Source organism: Saccopteryx leptura, chromosome 9, assembly GCF_036850995.1.
Source record: "Saccopteryx leptura isolate mSacLep1 chromosome 9, mSacLep1_pri_phased_curated, whole genome shotgun sequence".
Lineage (NCBI taxonomy): Eukaryota > Metazoa > Chordata > Mammalia > Chiroptera > Emballonuridae > Saccopteryx > Saccopteryx leptura.
In genome coordinates, this window is record NC_089511.1 from 50,239,693 (window position 1) to 50,256,922 (window position 17,230).

General features: G+C 40.1%; 1 protein-coding gene and 2 long non-coding RNA genes across 3 annotated transcripts in view; 2 read left to right on the forward strand and 1 right to left on the reverse strand.

The window, feature by feature from the left end:
- Positions 1–10,821, forward strand: part of LOC136381012 (uncharacterized) — a 33,319-nt gene extending 22,498 nt beyond the window's left edge. Inside the window, exons 2-3 of the long non-coding RNA XR_010747010.1 lie at positions 9,030–9,147; positions 10,629–10,821. This is a non-coding gene — a long non-coding RNA (uncharacterized lncRNA). The remainder of the gene's footprint in view (positions 1–9,029; positions 9,148–10,628) is intronic.
- LOC136381013 (uncharacterized) overlaps positions 1–11,700 on the reverse strand; it is a 36,223-nt gene extending 24,523 nt beyond the window's left edge. Inside the window, exon 1 of the long non-coding RNA XR_010747011.1 lies at positions 11,565–11,700. This is a non-coding gene — a long non-coding RNA (uncharacterized lncRNA). The remainder of the gene's footprint in view (positions 1–11,564) is intronic.
- ASAH2 (N-acylsphingosine amidohydrolase 2) overlaps positions 11,551–17,230 on the forward strand; it is a 108,850-nt gene continuing 103,170 nt past the window's right edge. The window contains exons 1-3 of the mRNA XM_066349345.1: positions 11,551–11,677; positions 15,364–15,587; positions 16,890–17,039. Coding sequence (XP_066205442.1) covers positions 11,551–11,677; positions 15,364–15,587; positions 16,890–17,039 — 501 coding nt within the window. The remainder of the gene's footprint in view (positions 11,678–15,363; positions 15,588–16,889; positions 17,040–17,230) is intronic.

Here is a 17,230-nt window from a genome sequence, read left to right on the forward strand (position 1 = left end):
GGGTGGAGAAGCAAATGGGCGCTTCTCCTATGTGCCCTGGCCGGGAATCGAACCCGGGTCCCCTACATGCCAGGCCGACGCTCTACCGCTGAGCCAACCGGCCAGGGCAATCAAAAGGATTTTTTAAAAATGTATTATTATGATATCATGGATTTAAGTAAATTTGATTTGCTTCAATCTATTGCAGTTTTTAATTGAATTTATTGGGGTGACTGGTTAATAAAATTATACAAGTTTCAGGTGCACAGTTCTCCCAACTCAACTCTACACTGTATTGTGTATTCACCATCCTGGGTCAAATCTCTGTTTATCATCGTTTTCCTGCCTGTACTCTCCTCTACCGCCCCCCACGCCATCCCTGTCCCTGGCAGTCACCATTCTATTGTCTGTGTCCACGAGACCCCCCCCCCTTTTTTTGTCCTTTTTTGCTTGATTCCCCCACCTCCCCTCAGCCTGTTTTTTATCTATGAGTCTATCTCTTTTTTGCTTGCTCATTTTGTTTATTAGATTCCCCGTATGAGTAAAATCATAGGGTACTTGTCTTTCTCTGACTGGTTTATTTCATTTAGCATAATGATCTCCATATCCACCTATGCTGTGCAAAGGGCAAGATTTCCTTCTCTTTTAGAGGTGAGTAGTATTCTATTGTGTAAATACACCATGATTTTTTTATCCACTCATCTGATGGGCACTTGGGCTACTTCCAAATCTTGGCTATTATAAATAACAGTGCAATGAACATAGGTGTACACATATTCTTTCAAATTAGTGTTTTGGATTTCTTCAGATAGATTCCCAGAAGTGAAATTGCTGGGCCATAAGACAGATCCATTTTTAAGTTTCTTTTTTGTTTTTGTTTTTTTTCAGAGAGAGAGAGAGCTAGACAGGGACAGACAGACAGGAACGGAGAGAGATGAGAAGCATCAGTCATTAGTTTTTCATTGCGCGTTGCAACACCTTAGTTGTTCATTGATTGCCCTCTCATATGTGCCTTGACCATGGGCCTTCAGCAGACCGAGTAACCCCTTGCTGGAGCCAGCAACCTTGGGTTCAAGCTGGTGGGCTTTTTGCTCAAACCAGATGAGCCCGCGCTCAATCTGGCGACCTTGGGGTCTCGAACCTGGGTCCTCTGCATCCCAGTCCGATGCTCTATCCACTGCGCCACCTCCTGGTCAGGCCATTTTTAAGTTTTTGAGGTAATTCCATATTGCTCTCCACAGTGACTGCACCAATCTTCATTCCCACCAACAGTGCCTGAGGGTTCCCTTTTCTCTACATCCTGACCAACACTTGTTTGTTGATTTATTAATGATAGTCATTCTGACAGTTGTGAGTTGATATCTCATTGTAATTTTGGTTTGCATCTCCGTGATGATTAGTGATGTTGAGCATCATTTCATATGCCTATTGACTATCTGTATGTTCTCTTTGGAGAAGTGTCTATTCAGGCCCTTTGCCCATTTTCAAATTAGATTTTATTTGGTGTTGAGTTGTATAAGTTCTTTATAAATTTTGGATATTAAGCCCTTATCAGATGTATCAGTGAATATGTTCTCTCATTCAGTCAGTTGTCTTCATTTTGTTGATGGTTTTGTTTGCTGTGCAAATCTTTTTAGTTTGATGTAGTTATGTTTATTTTTTCTTTTGTTTTCCTGATGCAGTTATTCTATTATTATTATTATTATCATTATTATTATTATTATTATTATGCTCAAATTGACCCATTTTTGGCTAGTGTGAAGCTCTGGTTCTTTCATACACATTTTTCCCCTTCTTTTCTAAATGAGAGGAGGGGTGATAGAGAGATAGACTCCAACATGTGCCCTGATCGGGATCCACCTGGCAACTTTAATCTGAGGCCAATGTTCTGCCCATCTGGGGCCATGCTCGCAGCAACGGAGATAATTTTAGTGCCTGAGGTGGAGGCTTCACGGAGTTATCTTCAGCACCTGGGGCTGATGCACTTGAATCAATCGAGCCATGGCTGCAGAAGGAGAATAAAGAGAGGGGAATTCAGAGAGAGAGAGAGAGAGGGGGAGTGAGAGGGAGAGGGAGGGAGAGAGAAAAGGGAGAGGAGGAGAGGTGGAGAAGCAGATGGTGGCTTCTCCTGTGTGCCCTGAGTGGAAATTGAAACTGGGACTTCCACACACCAGGCCGATGCTCCACAATGAACCAACCAGCCAGGGTTTTTAGACATAGTTCTAATGATCTTGATGGCTTTCTTGATTTCTGGTATAAAAAAATATTGCAGGTTTAGTTTGTGTATTTTCTGCCCCAGATCCAGCAACTTTTCAAGCACCTCTTATTCCTTACAGCAAAACATAGTATTTAGAGACTATAAAATCTAGGTAGTATATTTTTTAATAAGTAACTTAATCTTCAACTATACCAAGAATTAAAGAACAAAAATGGATGCAACCATGGAGCATATGAAAGTCACATCAAGCCTTCTAAGGCCACTACCTTGTAGGCATAAGTAAAATATTAAAAGAATTATGGTGCTAATGATTTTTTTTTTTTTTTTGGTAATGATGAAGGAGTGGGATTTTGGGAAAAACATTTTTTTTGGCTTGAATACAGTTTGTGTTTCACCCAGCTGCCTTTACCTTGTTCTGCCTCAGTAATGATGTTAAGAGACAGAGGACATGGATTTACTTCATCATCTGCTGATGAGGAATGAACACACGGACCTGCATACCCCCAGAGGCTGCTGCTCCCAGGTCCTGGTCATGGTGATACAGACAGTAAGGGTTTGTGGGAGGTTCTGTCCAAGAATCTGGAGACTTGAGCTTACATCCTGGAATAACTATTTATAATAATCCTTTCCCATGCCCATTCTCTCATCTGTAAAATGGGTAGAATATGTGTGCTTGAGTGAGCATCTTGGGATCGAGAGTAGAGAAGAATAGTCATCCTTATCCTAGCTAACAAGATTTATCTGAGAGCCATCCAGATAAATAAAATATACATACATGTTAAATATTTACTATGATTAAATTTTCCTTCATCCCAAGGTAGTCTTATTCCTGGCTATAGAACTCAACTGTTTTGATGGACACTAGAAGTCCCATTGGCTCACCATCTCTTCTCCACTGGCCCTGCCACAGTGCTTGGAATTGTCTCAATTCTCACCCCTTAGCTTTCAGGTATGGGCCTTCAAATGTTGTCTGAGGGAAGTGATCTTATCTGACTAGATATGTGGGTCACCCAGCAGGTCTCATAGTGAATGAGCATGGCAAGGCAGCTTTTCAAGGGGAGGGATGTCTGGAGAGGTCTGGAAGAGACCACAGGGGCAGTGTAGTGGCTGTCCCACTGTGAGGGATAAGGATATCTGATGCAGGTCACCAGTAGTATCTTTTTTGATCTGCCTTGATTGTTTTTGGAGAACTACCCGTTCCTCTTTGGATAAGGTCTTATTGGGAATTCTTTTTAAGTATCCATTCAGGGAAGGGATAAGTATATTATCTAAGCTAGGCCAGTCAGATGTGTGTTTCAGGAATTAAATCCCAAGTAGATCAGCACAGAGACTATCTACTTGAAGGGAATCTACTTTCTACCTTAATGGCGATGCCCTAAAGAGACTGCTCAATACCTCCATCCACTTAGATGAGATCAGCAGAGCTTCCCTGATGCTGGCTTTCCTGACCCTGAGTCTTCGATCTCTTTTCCTGCGTTTCAGTGAATTTATTTCACTCTCTCTCTTCCTCAGCCTTAAGTAAGCTCTGTTTGGTCACTGTTGCTTGATACCAAGAATTCTAACATAAAGTCTCATTCATTTATTGTCGCCTGCACTTCCCTTGCTTTTGAATTCATATTCATAAAATGTTCTCTACAGCCAAAGTCCATAAGTTTAGTACCTATATTTTCTACTATATAATTTATTGTTTTAGATCTTATATTTAGATCTTTGATCCATATTGAATTATTTTTTGTGCATTAGGACCAAATGTAGTCAAGTTTCACTCCTTTGCATGTGGCTTTCCAATTTCCCCAGCACCATTTATTGAAGAGGCTTTCTTTTCTCCATTGTGTGGTACTGGCTCCTTTGTCAAAGATTATTTGCCCATATACAATATATGTGGCTTTATTTCTGGGCTATCTATTCTGTTCCATTGGTTTGCATGTCTGTTTTTCTACCAATACCATGCTGTTTTGATTATCATGGCTCTCTAGTATAATTTGAAGTCAGGAAGTATGATATCTCTGGCTTTGTTCTTTTTTCTCAGGATTGCTTTGGCTATTCAGGATTTTTATGGTTCCATACAAACCTGGTGATTTTTTTGTTCCATTTCTTTAAAAAAGGACATTGGCATTTTGATGGGAATTGCACTAAATTTGTATATTGCATTGGGTAATTGGCCATTTTAACTATGTTGATTTTTCTAATCCATGAACATAGAATGTTTTTCCATTTCACTATGTATTTTTTAATTTCTTTTAATAATGCTTTGTAGTTTTCAGTATAAATTCTTTATATCCTTTACATTTATTCCTAAGTATTTTTTTTTCTGTAGCAACTGTAAAAAAATTGTGTTTTTTTTTCAATTCATTTTCTGAAGTTTTATTGTTGGCATATAGGAAAGCAGTAGATTTTTGTATATTGATTTTGTATCCTGTGACTTTACTGTATTTGTTTATTGTTTCTAATTGTTTTTCAGTGGAGTCTTTGGTCTTTTCTATATACAGGATCATGCCATCTGCAAAAAGTGATACCTTTATTTCTTCTTTCTCAATATGGATATCTTCTATTTCTTTCTCTTGCCTAATTGCTTTGTCTAAGACTTTTGCACAGCAAAAAAATAAAATAAAAATTAAAAAAAATTGACAACAAAACAAAAAGGCAGGCAATCAAATGGGAGTTGATATTCACAAACAATAGCTTTGATAAGGGGTTAATATCTAAAATATATAAAGAACTCACAAAATTCAACAACAAACAAGCAAAAAGTCCTGTAAAATAATGGGGATAAAGGGAGGGTTCCAGAGGAGGTGGGAGGAAGGGTGTAAAGAGGGACAAATATAAGGTGAAAAATGATTTGACTTTGGGTGATGGATATACAACAGGGGTAGTCAACCTTTTTATACCTACTGCCCACTTTTATTTTTTTTTGAAACAGAGAAAGAGTCACAGAGAGGGATAGATAGGGACAGACAGACAGGAATGGACAGAGATAAGAGCATCAATCATTAGTTTTTTCATTGTGACACCTTAGTTGTTCATCGATTGCTTTCTTATATGTACCTTGACCGTGGGGCTAAAGCAGATGGAGTAACCCCTTGCTTGAGCCAGCAACCTTGGGTCTAGGCTGGTGAGCTTTGCTCAAACCAGATGAGGCCATGCTTAAGCTGGCAACCTCAGGATCTCAAACCTGGGTCCTCCGCATCACGGTCTGACGCTCTATCCACTGCACCACCGCCTGGTCAGGTCCTACCGCCCACTTTTGTATCTCTGTTAGTAGTAAAATTTTCTAACCGCCCACCAGTTCCACAGTAATGGTGATTTATAAAGTAGGGAAGTAACTTTACTTTATAAAATTTATAAAGCAGAGTTACAGCAAGTTAAAGCATATAATAATAATTACTTACGAAGTACTTTATGTCAGATTTTTGCTAAGTTCGGCGGAATAAATATTTATAAAACAACTTACTATAGTTAAATCTGTCTTTTTATTTATACTTTGGTTGCTCCACTACCTCCCACCATGAAAGCTGGAACACACATTAGTGGGCGGTAGGGACCAGGTTGACTACCACTGGTATACAACATAATCAACAGTTCAAATGCTATAGAAATGTTCACCTAAAATCTATATACTCTTATTGATCAATATCACTCTGCTAAAGTTAATTTTCTAAATAAAATTTAAAAATTAAAAAATAAACATGGATATATTAAAAGCTATAAATAAATTAGGAGAGGAACTGAACAGACACCTCTCCGAAGAATACATACAAATGGCAACAGCTATATGAAAAGATGCTCATCTTCACTATTAGAGAATGCAAATCAAAACTATAATGAGAAATCACCTCTCACATGTTAGATTGTCTATTATCACAAGATAGGTAATAACAAGTGTTGGAGAAGCTGTAAAGAAAAAGGAACCCTTGTTCACTGCTGGTGGGAATGTAAACAAGTACAGCCATTATGGAAGACATTATGGTGGTTCCTCAAAGAATTAAGACTAGAACTTTCATATGACCCAGCAGTTCCTTTACTCTGGGTATCTACTCAAAAACTCAAAAACATTGGTATGCAAAGACACATACACTCCCATGTTCATCGCAGCATTATTCACAGTGGCCAAGACATGGAAACAACCAAAGTGTCCCTCAATAGAGGATTGGATAAAGAAGATGTGGTACATATACACAATGAAATACTACTCAGTCATAAGAAATTATTACATATTGCCATATATGACAACATGAATGGACCTTGAGAACATTATATTGAGTGAAATAAGTAAATCAGAAAAAGCTAAGAACTATATAATTTCACACATAGGTGAGTTATGAAATGGAGATTCATGGATATAGATTAAAGTAAAGTGGTTTTCTGGGGAAGGGAGTGGGGGAGGTGAGTAAAGAGGGACAAATATACAGTGATAGAAAATGACTTGACTTTGGGTGATGGGTATACAATGCAATCAACATTTCAAATGGTATAGAGATGTTCACCTGAAACCTATATAGTCTTATTAATCAATGTCACCCCCTTAACTTTAATTAAAAGAAAGAATTCTAACATAAAACACACACAAAACATGTTTAATACCACAACTTAACCTTTTCTCCTCTAGTAGCAGAGAAGTAGCTAAGATTTGTTACTAAGTGCTCTATCTGAAGGTGTTTATATCTTTATTATCTCTGTTTTTAAAAATAGGTGACTATATTTGGCCTAATTTAGAAGAGAATGCAAATGAAAATCATCAGGAAATAGCTTTTTTTTTTTTTTTAATCTGCTGCAGTGACAAGCGTCAAAAGCCTGAATTGTCTGTCCTGTTAGTGGAGGTGTGTAGAACAAAGACTTTTGTGGGTGTTTTTTGTACTTTTCTGAAGTGAGAAGCAGGGGGTGGGGTAGGTGTGGCGGTGGAGACAGACAGACTCCCGCATGCCCCGACGGGGACAGAGATCCACCTGGCATGCCCACCAGGGGGCAATGCTTGTCCCATCTGGGACGTTGCTCTGCTGCAATCAGAGCCATTCTAGTGCCTGAGGCAGAGGCCATGGAACCATCCTCAGTGCCTGAGCCAACTTTGCTCCAATGAAGCCTTGGTTGCAGGAGGGGAAGAGAGAGACAGAGAGAAAGGAGAGAGGGAATGGTGGAGAAACAGATGAGCGCTTTTCTTGTGTGTCCTAGCCAGGAATCAAACCCAGGACTTCACACACCCAGCAGATGCTCTACCACTGAGCCAACAGGCCAGGGCTGAACAAAGACTTTGATACATGCTAGCACAGTGCCATGTGGGATTACTTGCAAATATTAATACAAATTTTAAATGCTTCGCTTTAACCTAGCAATTTTGCTCCTAGGAAGTTATAGACATATCTTAAAAACAGATATTACACAGCCATTAACAAGAATGAGACCTACATTCATTCCATATGTAGTTACATTTTCTACTCTACGCTAAGTGAAGAAAAGCAGAAGTATGCGTTTTGTATCACAAATATATAGAAACATGCACAGAATCGCTTTTGGAAAGATTCATGAGAAGTGGGTGGTGGTTGCCTCTGGAATGGGAATGTGGTGGCAGGGAGTACAGGGAGGAGAGGAAGCCACTCACTCTGCATTGTATTCTTGAACTGGGTGTTGCGTAGATTTGTTCCCATGATTATGCTAATGAAAGGAGGGAGGATGGACCATTGAGGACTGGTCTCTCTACAAACTCTGCCAGGAACTAAGTGGCTGGTGTAGTCTTCTCCAATCTACTTCTGAGACAGCTTGGGTTTACGTGGAAAAACAGAGGGGTTTGGCTTATTTCTTACTCTTTTTGTTTTCTGGGGGCCATTGTTTAACTTCATGTTGTTTTGTAGTATATATTTTCCAAGAGGGGGTAAACATTTTATTTTTTTCCTGTTACAGTTGTGCTACAGTGCTATTACAGAATATACCAGAGTCAAAAGATGAAAACATAAAAATGAAATATTAAAGAAATCACCTATAGTCTTAACACCAGATAATTACTTTCTAACATTTTGCTGTACTTTCTTACAGTCTTTTGGACTACACCTATATGAATAATGTAAAACTTTACCCAAATGGGATAAAATACTTTATAAACTTAAAATAACCTAATATTTTTAGTAAAAAAATTACCTCATTAAATGTTTTTCTTCAATATAATTTTTAATGATCACACGGCATTCTTACTCTGGTGTATATTCATTATTCACATTCTTAGTCTAAGATTTTGCATTCTTTTTACACATCAGAATCTAAAACTTAAAAATGCTTTTCTGGGCCTGACCTGTGGTGGCGCAGTGGGATAAGGCGTCGACCTGGAACACTGAGGTTGCCGGTTCGAAATCCTGGGCTTGCCTGGTCAAGGCACATATGGGAGTTGATGCTTCCTGCTCCTCCCCCTTCTCTCTCTCTCTCTCTCTCACACACACACTCCTCTCTAAAAATCAATAAATAAAATATTTTAAAAAAAAATGCTTTTCTGGTCTGAAATTGGTGTAAATACTGCCTAGTGGGACCCAGAGTCCATCTTAATGTGGTTGAGTGAGCAGCGGTGAATATAGCAGGTGTTTCCTTTCCTCTCTCTGTCTGAGATCTGCCTTGTAGACATGGCACAGAGATTGCCGTGCTGGAGGAGCTGTGTAAAGGCTGAAATAACCTTCAGCCCCACAGGCCTTCTGCAACTTCAACCTCAGTGTCAGGCTGTCCCAGGGGAGAGTTTGTATATAAACCTTTTGTTATCAATACACTTTAATCTCATCCGTGTACCAAGCCCATAACCTTCTGATAATGAGAACTCTTAACTCTCCTGGACATCACTGTGAAAACCTTTCCTCCGCAGATGTCAGGAAGTGCTGAGAAGTCTTAGCTGAGCAACGTGCAAGGGAAAAACAGCAACGAGGTTCAGGACCCTCATTTGCTTTACTGGATTCAGAAATTCTTTTGGGTGATTGAATCAGGTAAGAATGCCTCTATTTTCCTGGAGAGGGAGGAATGAAACTTGAGTCATCCATTGCCTCAGAAATCTTGATGAAACCCTAAACCTTTACCCATTTTCTTAGCTTTGGAAATGCATTTTGCCAACTATTACTTTTTCCTTTCAAAATCTTGAGAAATAAGGAACTCAGCATGGTGAAGATGTGACAATTGGCTTGCTGTTGTCTCAACAGAGCCTCATCATTACACCTTTCAGGGTTATGCCAGATTAACTAGAAATTGTAAGGAAACGTTTAATCCTTTAAAATGTAATTATTGGTTCAGCTTTCCAAGTTCATTTGCCTTCTGAAGCAGGCAAGATATTGGCTTTAATGTTTGAATTCAAAGTTTAATCACTAATCAGAAATAGTGCTAATGGGTTCAAAAAGAATTGTGATATGTTGGCAATAATTCTGGCAGCAAGATAAGAGTAGTGAAACTCATGAAGTACTTCACTGAAATCTGAGGAAGAGGTGGAAACTCGAATGTTAAGTCAAGTGCCACTGTCGACTTGTACAAAAGGCCAGTAGTAGTAATCAAGGAACAGAAAAATTAGTTAAAAAATATGATTTTGTACAAGTCTGTTTGTTATACAGGCTGTGCCACATGGCCACACTTACATATCCAGTTGGCCTTTTGATGAGCTGGGGTTGGGAGGTCCAGATGTCAGTCATTCATTTTTTATTGATTATTTTTTTTGTACAAAAGCTGGCTCAGCTAATAGGAAGGCTTACAGAAACCAAAGCTTAGAGAAAGAGCTAGGTATTCTGGGTTTGAAGTTTGCTGCTGAAACAATAGCTAATGATTATAATCCTCTTTGGGTCATCAAAGCTTCAGAGGCCTATCTCATATGTGCCTCCTGACTTCTGGGGGCTGTCACTGAAACTTGGGACCAAGATACAGAACTAATTGGTTCTGCCCTAAATTTGAAGTTGTTCCTGCTGTTGGTGTTGAAGGTGATTATGTTGGTGCTACATGGATGAGGAAAGCCCAACAATAACCAGGAAATTTGGAAAGATGTTCCAGTCTCTTTATCCACTCCCAGTTCAGCCCTACCTCTGAAGTGTTTGCTGGTAGACTGTTTTTAAACTTCTAGTCCAGGGGTTGCGAAATAAAATGACTACAAAGATCAGGTAGTAACAGAGATGGATAAGGCTCACTGGTTAGGAACTACTTTCTCCTGTTATAGTATATGACTTTTTAGCTTAGTCCCTCTAAAAAGTATAGGTACTTTTTAGTATCAATAGTAATGAATTCTCCTCCTAAAACATCCTAAAGAATTTGTATGGACATTTTCTTTTTTTTTGTCTTAGAACACAGGAGAATTTTATTACTTATTTATTATTAAATTCTTTTAGCCAGAGAGAGAGAGAGAGAAAGGAAGGGAGAGAGATGAGAAACATCAATATGTTGTTGTAGCACCTTAGTTGTTCGTTGTTTGCTTTCTTATACGTGCCTTAACCAGGGGCTCCAGCAGAGCCGTGACCCCTTGCTCAAGTCAGCAACCATGGGGTCATGTCTATGATCCCACACTCAAGCTGGTGAATTCATGCTCAAGCCAGATGAGCCCTCGTTCAAGCTAGCAACCTTGGGGTTTTGAACCTGGGTCCTCAGCGTCCCAGGTTGACACTCTATTCACTGTGCCACTACCTGCTTAGGTGAGAATTTTTTATCTTTATCCTTTGCTGCAGGGTTTGCAAAATGTGTGATATCCTTTTTATCACTGAAGAAGGAAATTTTATTAATACTTGACTTGAGACCAGAGATGCCAAATCCCTTTATATACCATTTTTTAAAAATCAGGTTGTATTTAAAGTTAGAAGTTTAACAGTTAAAGGTATGGGTGTCACTTCCATGTAGACAAGATAATCTCACTTAGTCTATGACCACAGGGTAAAGCCCTAACCTCAGCAAGGCTTCTTACAAATACAAGCAATGTATGAAGGGGGATCAGTCATCCTCATTAACAGAAGTAATCCATCTAGACCCCTGTACAGACCCATAATCAGCATCATCACCATAAATGAAAGCAGTAATGATGGAGCCAAGGAATGAAAATAGATTTTTGCTTAGTTGCCAATGCCAAATGATGAATGGTGCATGCCAGGAGGAGCACTGTGCTGAGAAGGATTTGGAAACCCCTTCTAAATTTATTCAAGAGTGCTGTAATTGACTGGTCTTGTCTGCTATGGGCTTGGGATGTGGAATTAGTGGTGAGTGTGCTCTGTACTTACCTGGTATAGTCTGTTCATAGGAAAGAGCTAAGACATCTTAAAGCATATGCATTTTAATTTGTGATTGTCTTTTCTGCATCTTCTACATTTTTTCTTCCATCTCTGTTTTTTTTTTTTTTTTTTTTTTTTTTTTTTTTTTTTTCTCATAGAAAAATGGCCAAACGCACCTTTTCCACGTTGGAGACATTTCTGATTGTCCTCCTTGTGATGATGACTGCGATCACGGTGGCCCTTCTCAGCCTCTTGTTTATCACCAGTGGGACCATCGATAATCACAGAGGCAAGTGTCATGGGTCCCTTTGGATCCTGTGCCTAGGCATGGGGGAAATTTCTTGGTTACCGGGGACACTAAGGTAAAAAAATAGTGTCTGCTGATAATGCTGATAACAGGCCAGTTTAATATGTACTTAAGCTGCCTGAGGTGGCCACCCAACCTTTACATTAAGTTGCTCTTTCTGTATTCATAGCAGTTTTTATCAAGTTTACCTTTGGACCCAGAACTGACAGCCTCTGACATGCAGTTACTGTCTTTTGCTTTTCCACTGATCCTAGCACAGTTCAGAATTCTGGAAGGCCCAGTAACGTGAGCTTTTTCCCTGAGTGTCTTCGCTTTCCCTTTGCCTCTTTTTGGCATCATCTTCTCCTGGGGGCAAAAGGAGAATGAAAGATCTGCTTAGTATCAATTCATCTTTAAAAAGCCTTAAATAAGGCCCTGGCTGGTTGGCTCAGCGGTAGAGTGTCGGCCTGGCGTGCGGGGGACCCGGGTTCAATTCCCGGCCAGGGCATATAGGAGAAGCGCCCATTTGCTTCTCCAGCCCCCCTTCCTCTCTGTCTCTCTCTTCCCCTCCCACAGCGAGGCTCCATTGGAGCAAAGATGGCCCGAGCGCTGGGGATGGCTCCTTGGCCTCTGCCTCAGGCGCAAGAGTGGCTCTGGTCGCGGCAGAGCGACGCCCCGGGAGGGGCAGAGCATCGCCCCCTGGTGGGCAGAGCTTCGCCCTTGGTGGGCGTGCCGGGTGGATCCCGGTCGGGCGCATGCGGGAGTCTGTCTGACTGTCTCTCCCCGTTTCCAGCTTCAGAAAAATACAAAAAAAAAAAAAATAATAATAATAATAAAAGCCTTAAACAAGGAAGTCTTGAATTCAAATTTGTAGGACTGTCAATCAAGCTCTGTAAGTGAGGTCAGTTGGGAGGTGGACACACGGTGGGGCAGCTGAGGTTTTGGTGAAGACGGGCCACAGCCCCTCCCGAGTGTTAGGAGGAACATGGACTCAATTCTCCTGAGTATTCAAGATTTTTTTAAAATGTTAGAAATGAATTTCATTTTTGAAAGTATACTTACAGATAATAATGGGCCCATGGGCCTTTAATGAAATGTCCACTTCAGTGTGAGGTTTTATTATAACTGAGTAAAGAATATAAGTGAATAGAGAAGACAATGGGGATTGAATGCTTTGACCAATGCAAAGGGAGAGCTGGGCGCAGGCCAGATGAGGAAGATGATGGCAGGTTGTCACCTCAGTCTGCCCTTCTGTAGCCTTTTTTCTTTTCCAGTGGATCCTCTGCCATGTCTCCATGCTTTGAATTTCCTGAAAACACTGAGGACCAGAGATCCTCTGTGCCAGCAGTGAGCAGAACAGGCTCTTGGGATCCTAGAAATGAAAGCATCTGTAATGCTGACTGGGTTTTAGCTCTTAAAATGCGACTCAGATTGTTTATCAATAATTACAGTAACTATTCACATAGTTGCTGTTTAGTGAAGCATGCTTCTGTGGCAAGCACTATAGTCAGGAGTCCACATAAAATTCTCATTTAATTCTCATAAAACTTCTACAAAGCTAAGTGTTAGTCTTAGTACCATTTTACAGATGTGGAAGCTGAGACGTTGAGATCACGAAGAACTTGCCCTTGGCTATTTGACTTAGTTTTGCTTTAGTTTGTACCGTATTCCTACATCCGTATCTTTAAGGCAATAGCAAAGGTTCCCCATGTCCTTTCCTGCTATACTTGATGTCTTGTAGAGAATATGGGCTTGGGGAGGGAACACACAGATTCTAACTCCATCTGGAATGTGATTAAAAGTGCACCAGATTCCAAGTTGGAGGATTTGGTTTGGGCACCTGATTAATTATATGCTCTCCATAAAATCTTGGTTAAGTGACTCTCTGGGCTTTAGTATTCTCCTATGTAAAACCAAGAAGACTGGACTAGGTAATCTCTATATTTGTTTGAGCTCCAGAGTTCTAGGATCCCATAATGAGTTAGCTGTTAATCTCTTGCCTAAGTACTGCCTGAGCACTAATGCCTTGTGACACTAACATCTACTGCCTTGGCCACCCCTGGCTGGGGTCTGGGTTGGAAACAAACAAGCAAGTAAAGTGTGTATGTTAGATGTCTGAATACATAAATAAAACCAAAGCTATAAGCCAGCCATTGCTCTACATTTTTAATATGCATGAACATATTTATTGTTCAAAATAACCCTAGGAAGTAGAGTGTTATTATAATCTCTATTTTATAGATGAAAAGTTGGGGTGAAATAGCCTAAGTAATTTGTTCAGCTAGTAATTAGTAAAGTCAGTTTCCAAACCTAGGCTGTATAGTGGTACCTTGACACATGAGCACTTTAAATCATGAGCAATTTGAGAGATGAGCAGTCACTCATGGGATTTTTTGCTTTAAGTCACAAGCAGATATTTGAATCATGAGCTTCTGCCACCCTTCACTAGATAGCATGCCGAACATTCTGAAAAAGAGGAAGAAACAAACTTCCATGGAAAGGTTTTTGTTGAAACGGCCTCTAAGTGAAAGTGAGGAAAGTGTGGCGAAAAAGCCAAAAGTCAGTGAAGAAAATGATAATTGTTGGGCAAATAAGTTTGTAAAATTTGTTATGCTAATGTCTCCTCCCCCTCTGCCAGCATCTTTGCCTGACCTTGATAGTAAATATACTTCATAAACCAATTTATTTCTTTATATTCTCTCTTATTATGTATATATATATATATATATATATATATATATATATCTGTGTGTGTGTGTATTTGTTATTTATAAAGTACACTTTTTTATTTAAAAGCATATAAAACAAAAAATTCATGTGGTTTTTGGGGGCCAGAATGGATTAATTGCATTCCCATTAATTTAAATGGGGAAATTTGATTTGACACACGAGCAAATTGCATCATGAGGTCAGCCACGAAACAAATTAAACTCGTGTGTCAAGGTACCACTCGTGTGTCTGGACCCTGCCCTCTTAGTCTCTATGCCACTCGGCCTCTCTTGTATTTGTGTGTGTGTGTGTGTGTGTGATATATATTTACATATATATCATATATATTTATATAGAGAGAATAGAGTGTGTACATATAATACATGGTGATATAAGAATCATTAACATAAGGTAGAACTATGTCAACAAATATACAATAGGTTGCATTAAGAATAAGTCTTTAAGTAAAAGAATAAAGTCTTGAGAAGATTGGGGAAGATCAAAGTAGGTAGAGACAACTGGGGTGGCATCCTGGAGATGAGGGGTTGAGCTAGATGTGGATGTCATGGACATGAACCAGCTCTGAAGGGAGTGGTGGAGATGGGTTGGTGGAACAGAAAGGAGTAATGGCTATGTGTGAAGAGAATGGTAGAAACAAATCCCCAGAGGCTGGGTTTAGTAGATCTTGTGCAAGAAACCTGGCACCTGATATATTTAGTTGGTGCAGAAGTGCATGGTGAATGAATGAAGGGTGACAAATTTGACAAGGAATGGCTTGTGAGGGGAAGCTGAAACGTGACCAACTCAAGACAAAGATCATCCTTAAGGCTGACATAGAAAAGGTCCTGAGATGCTTTCCACTGTGTGTCTTACACACAGAGAATATACAAAGATTTTGTCCTTAGGAACCTGAACCTATGTGCTTTAATTGATGCTGACAAAGTGGGCGGGATTGTCTCTCAAATATATTCTACTTTTAGATTCAGGTTTTCCAGCCACAGAGGGCCCTCAGACCACCCAGAAGTCACCAGCCACACAGGGCTCCACCGCTCCTCAAGGCTCAACACTCACACAAGGTCCCACAGCCACGCAGGAACCCCCAGGGACTACTACCCCAGAGCCTCCTCTATTTCAGAACTTCAGTGGCTTCCATATTGGTGTTGGCCGAGCCGACTGCACAGGACAAGTGGCAGATATAAATATGGTAGGTAAAATCATGGGCTCCTTAAAGAGACTGAAATAAATAATTGTATTATTTTGAATCCTGCATTTATTCCTGATTATTATAGCATCATCTTCTTGCAATTCTTTTGACTTCACTGCTGTGTAACACTAGGAATATTGTTTTATAGGGAAGAAGGGATAATTTATTTAACCACAACTCCCTTATAAAGACAGTGGGCCATTTTTTACGAAGTGGCAGGGCTGGAAAACTCAGATACTACAGAAGATAGGCTAGCACTGTGACTGACTGAGGCTGTCTGGTGTGAGATGATAACTAGTGAACCTCAATGTGGGGACAGTAGGGAGTTGTGGGGACTTTGGTACACTAGAAAGTATCTGGCTTTAATTGATTGTTGCCATGTAAGAATGTGGACTCAGAGTTGCTATATCAGATTTTTTTCAAGAGAAGCCAGAAAAATCTCTGAATTGAAGACCTAAGGGAACATTCTGAGACCTGGGTATACTTAAAAAAAAATTTTTTTTTAATTTATTGATTGAATTTTTGGAGAGAGTAAGAGAGAAAGAAAGAAAAACATTGATTTGTTGTTCCACTTATTTATGCATTCATTGGTTGATTCTCATATGTGCCCTGGCTGGGGATTGATCCAGCAAACTTGACATATCAGGATGATGCTCTAACCAACTGCCCTACTTGGCCAGGGCAAGAACTGGCTATACTCTGAGGGTGGGTTTTATGACATGGTGAGAGAAGGGGCTGGAATAGGTGTACTTGATCAGACTTGGCTTGGGAGGGACAACATGAAAAAATTCAGGGTTAGGTACCCTCAGTAAAGATCACTTAATCATAAAGAAACCATTTTCTTCAGGTTAAAAAAAAAAAAAAAGCACGCATCAACAACCAAAGGGCAGGAGGGAAGCCCTTTGTTCCTGGGCATGTGGATGGTGGGAGGAGTACCGTTTTCTGTGTGGTACCTTAGACAGGCAGGAGAAAGGTTTTGTTTCAAAAACAGAGAAGCTCTGGAAGGTCTCCAGTGCTGTAACAAAATTCTAAACTGCTGCAGGTCCTGCCTCACCCGTAGGGCAGTGAATAGCTGCTGTCATGTCTATCACTACTTTGCCTTTACATTTTTCTGCACAAGAGAGTAAAGCCTCTTTTATGAGGTTGCCTTTATTCTTCAAAACATGTATTATCTCACTCGCATTTTTCAGTGTCATATGGATTGTTTTTGTTTGTCTTTCTAAGGAGACTTTTCCTCTGCGGTTGAGCCTGTTTTCTGGTGGGGGAGTAAGACAGAGTGGTTCTGATTCTCTTCCTCTTTAGATGGGCTACGGCAAAACTGGCCAGAACGCACGGGGCCTCCTCACCAGACTGTACAGTCGCGCTTTCGTTATGGCCGAACCAAACGGAATAAATCGAATGGTGTTTGTCAACGTCGACATAGGCATGATATCCCAACGACTGAGGCTGGAGGTAAGTGATTAATGTGCAAAAGAAACGTCATGATTTTAAAGAAAAGTCTGTGAGCAATTGTCACTGTAGCTAAACCCCTCCTAGTTTTTTAGCAAGTAAGTTCCTACTACCTGCGGCATTTTAAGCATTATCTGCTGATCGACAATCCAGCAGATAACTGGGTAAGAAGAATGATCCACATTTTTTTCTGT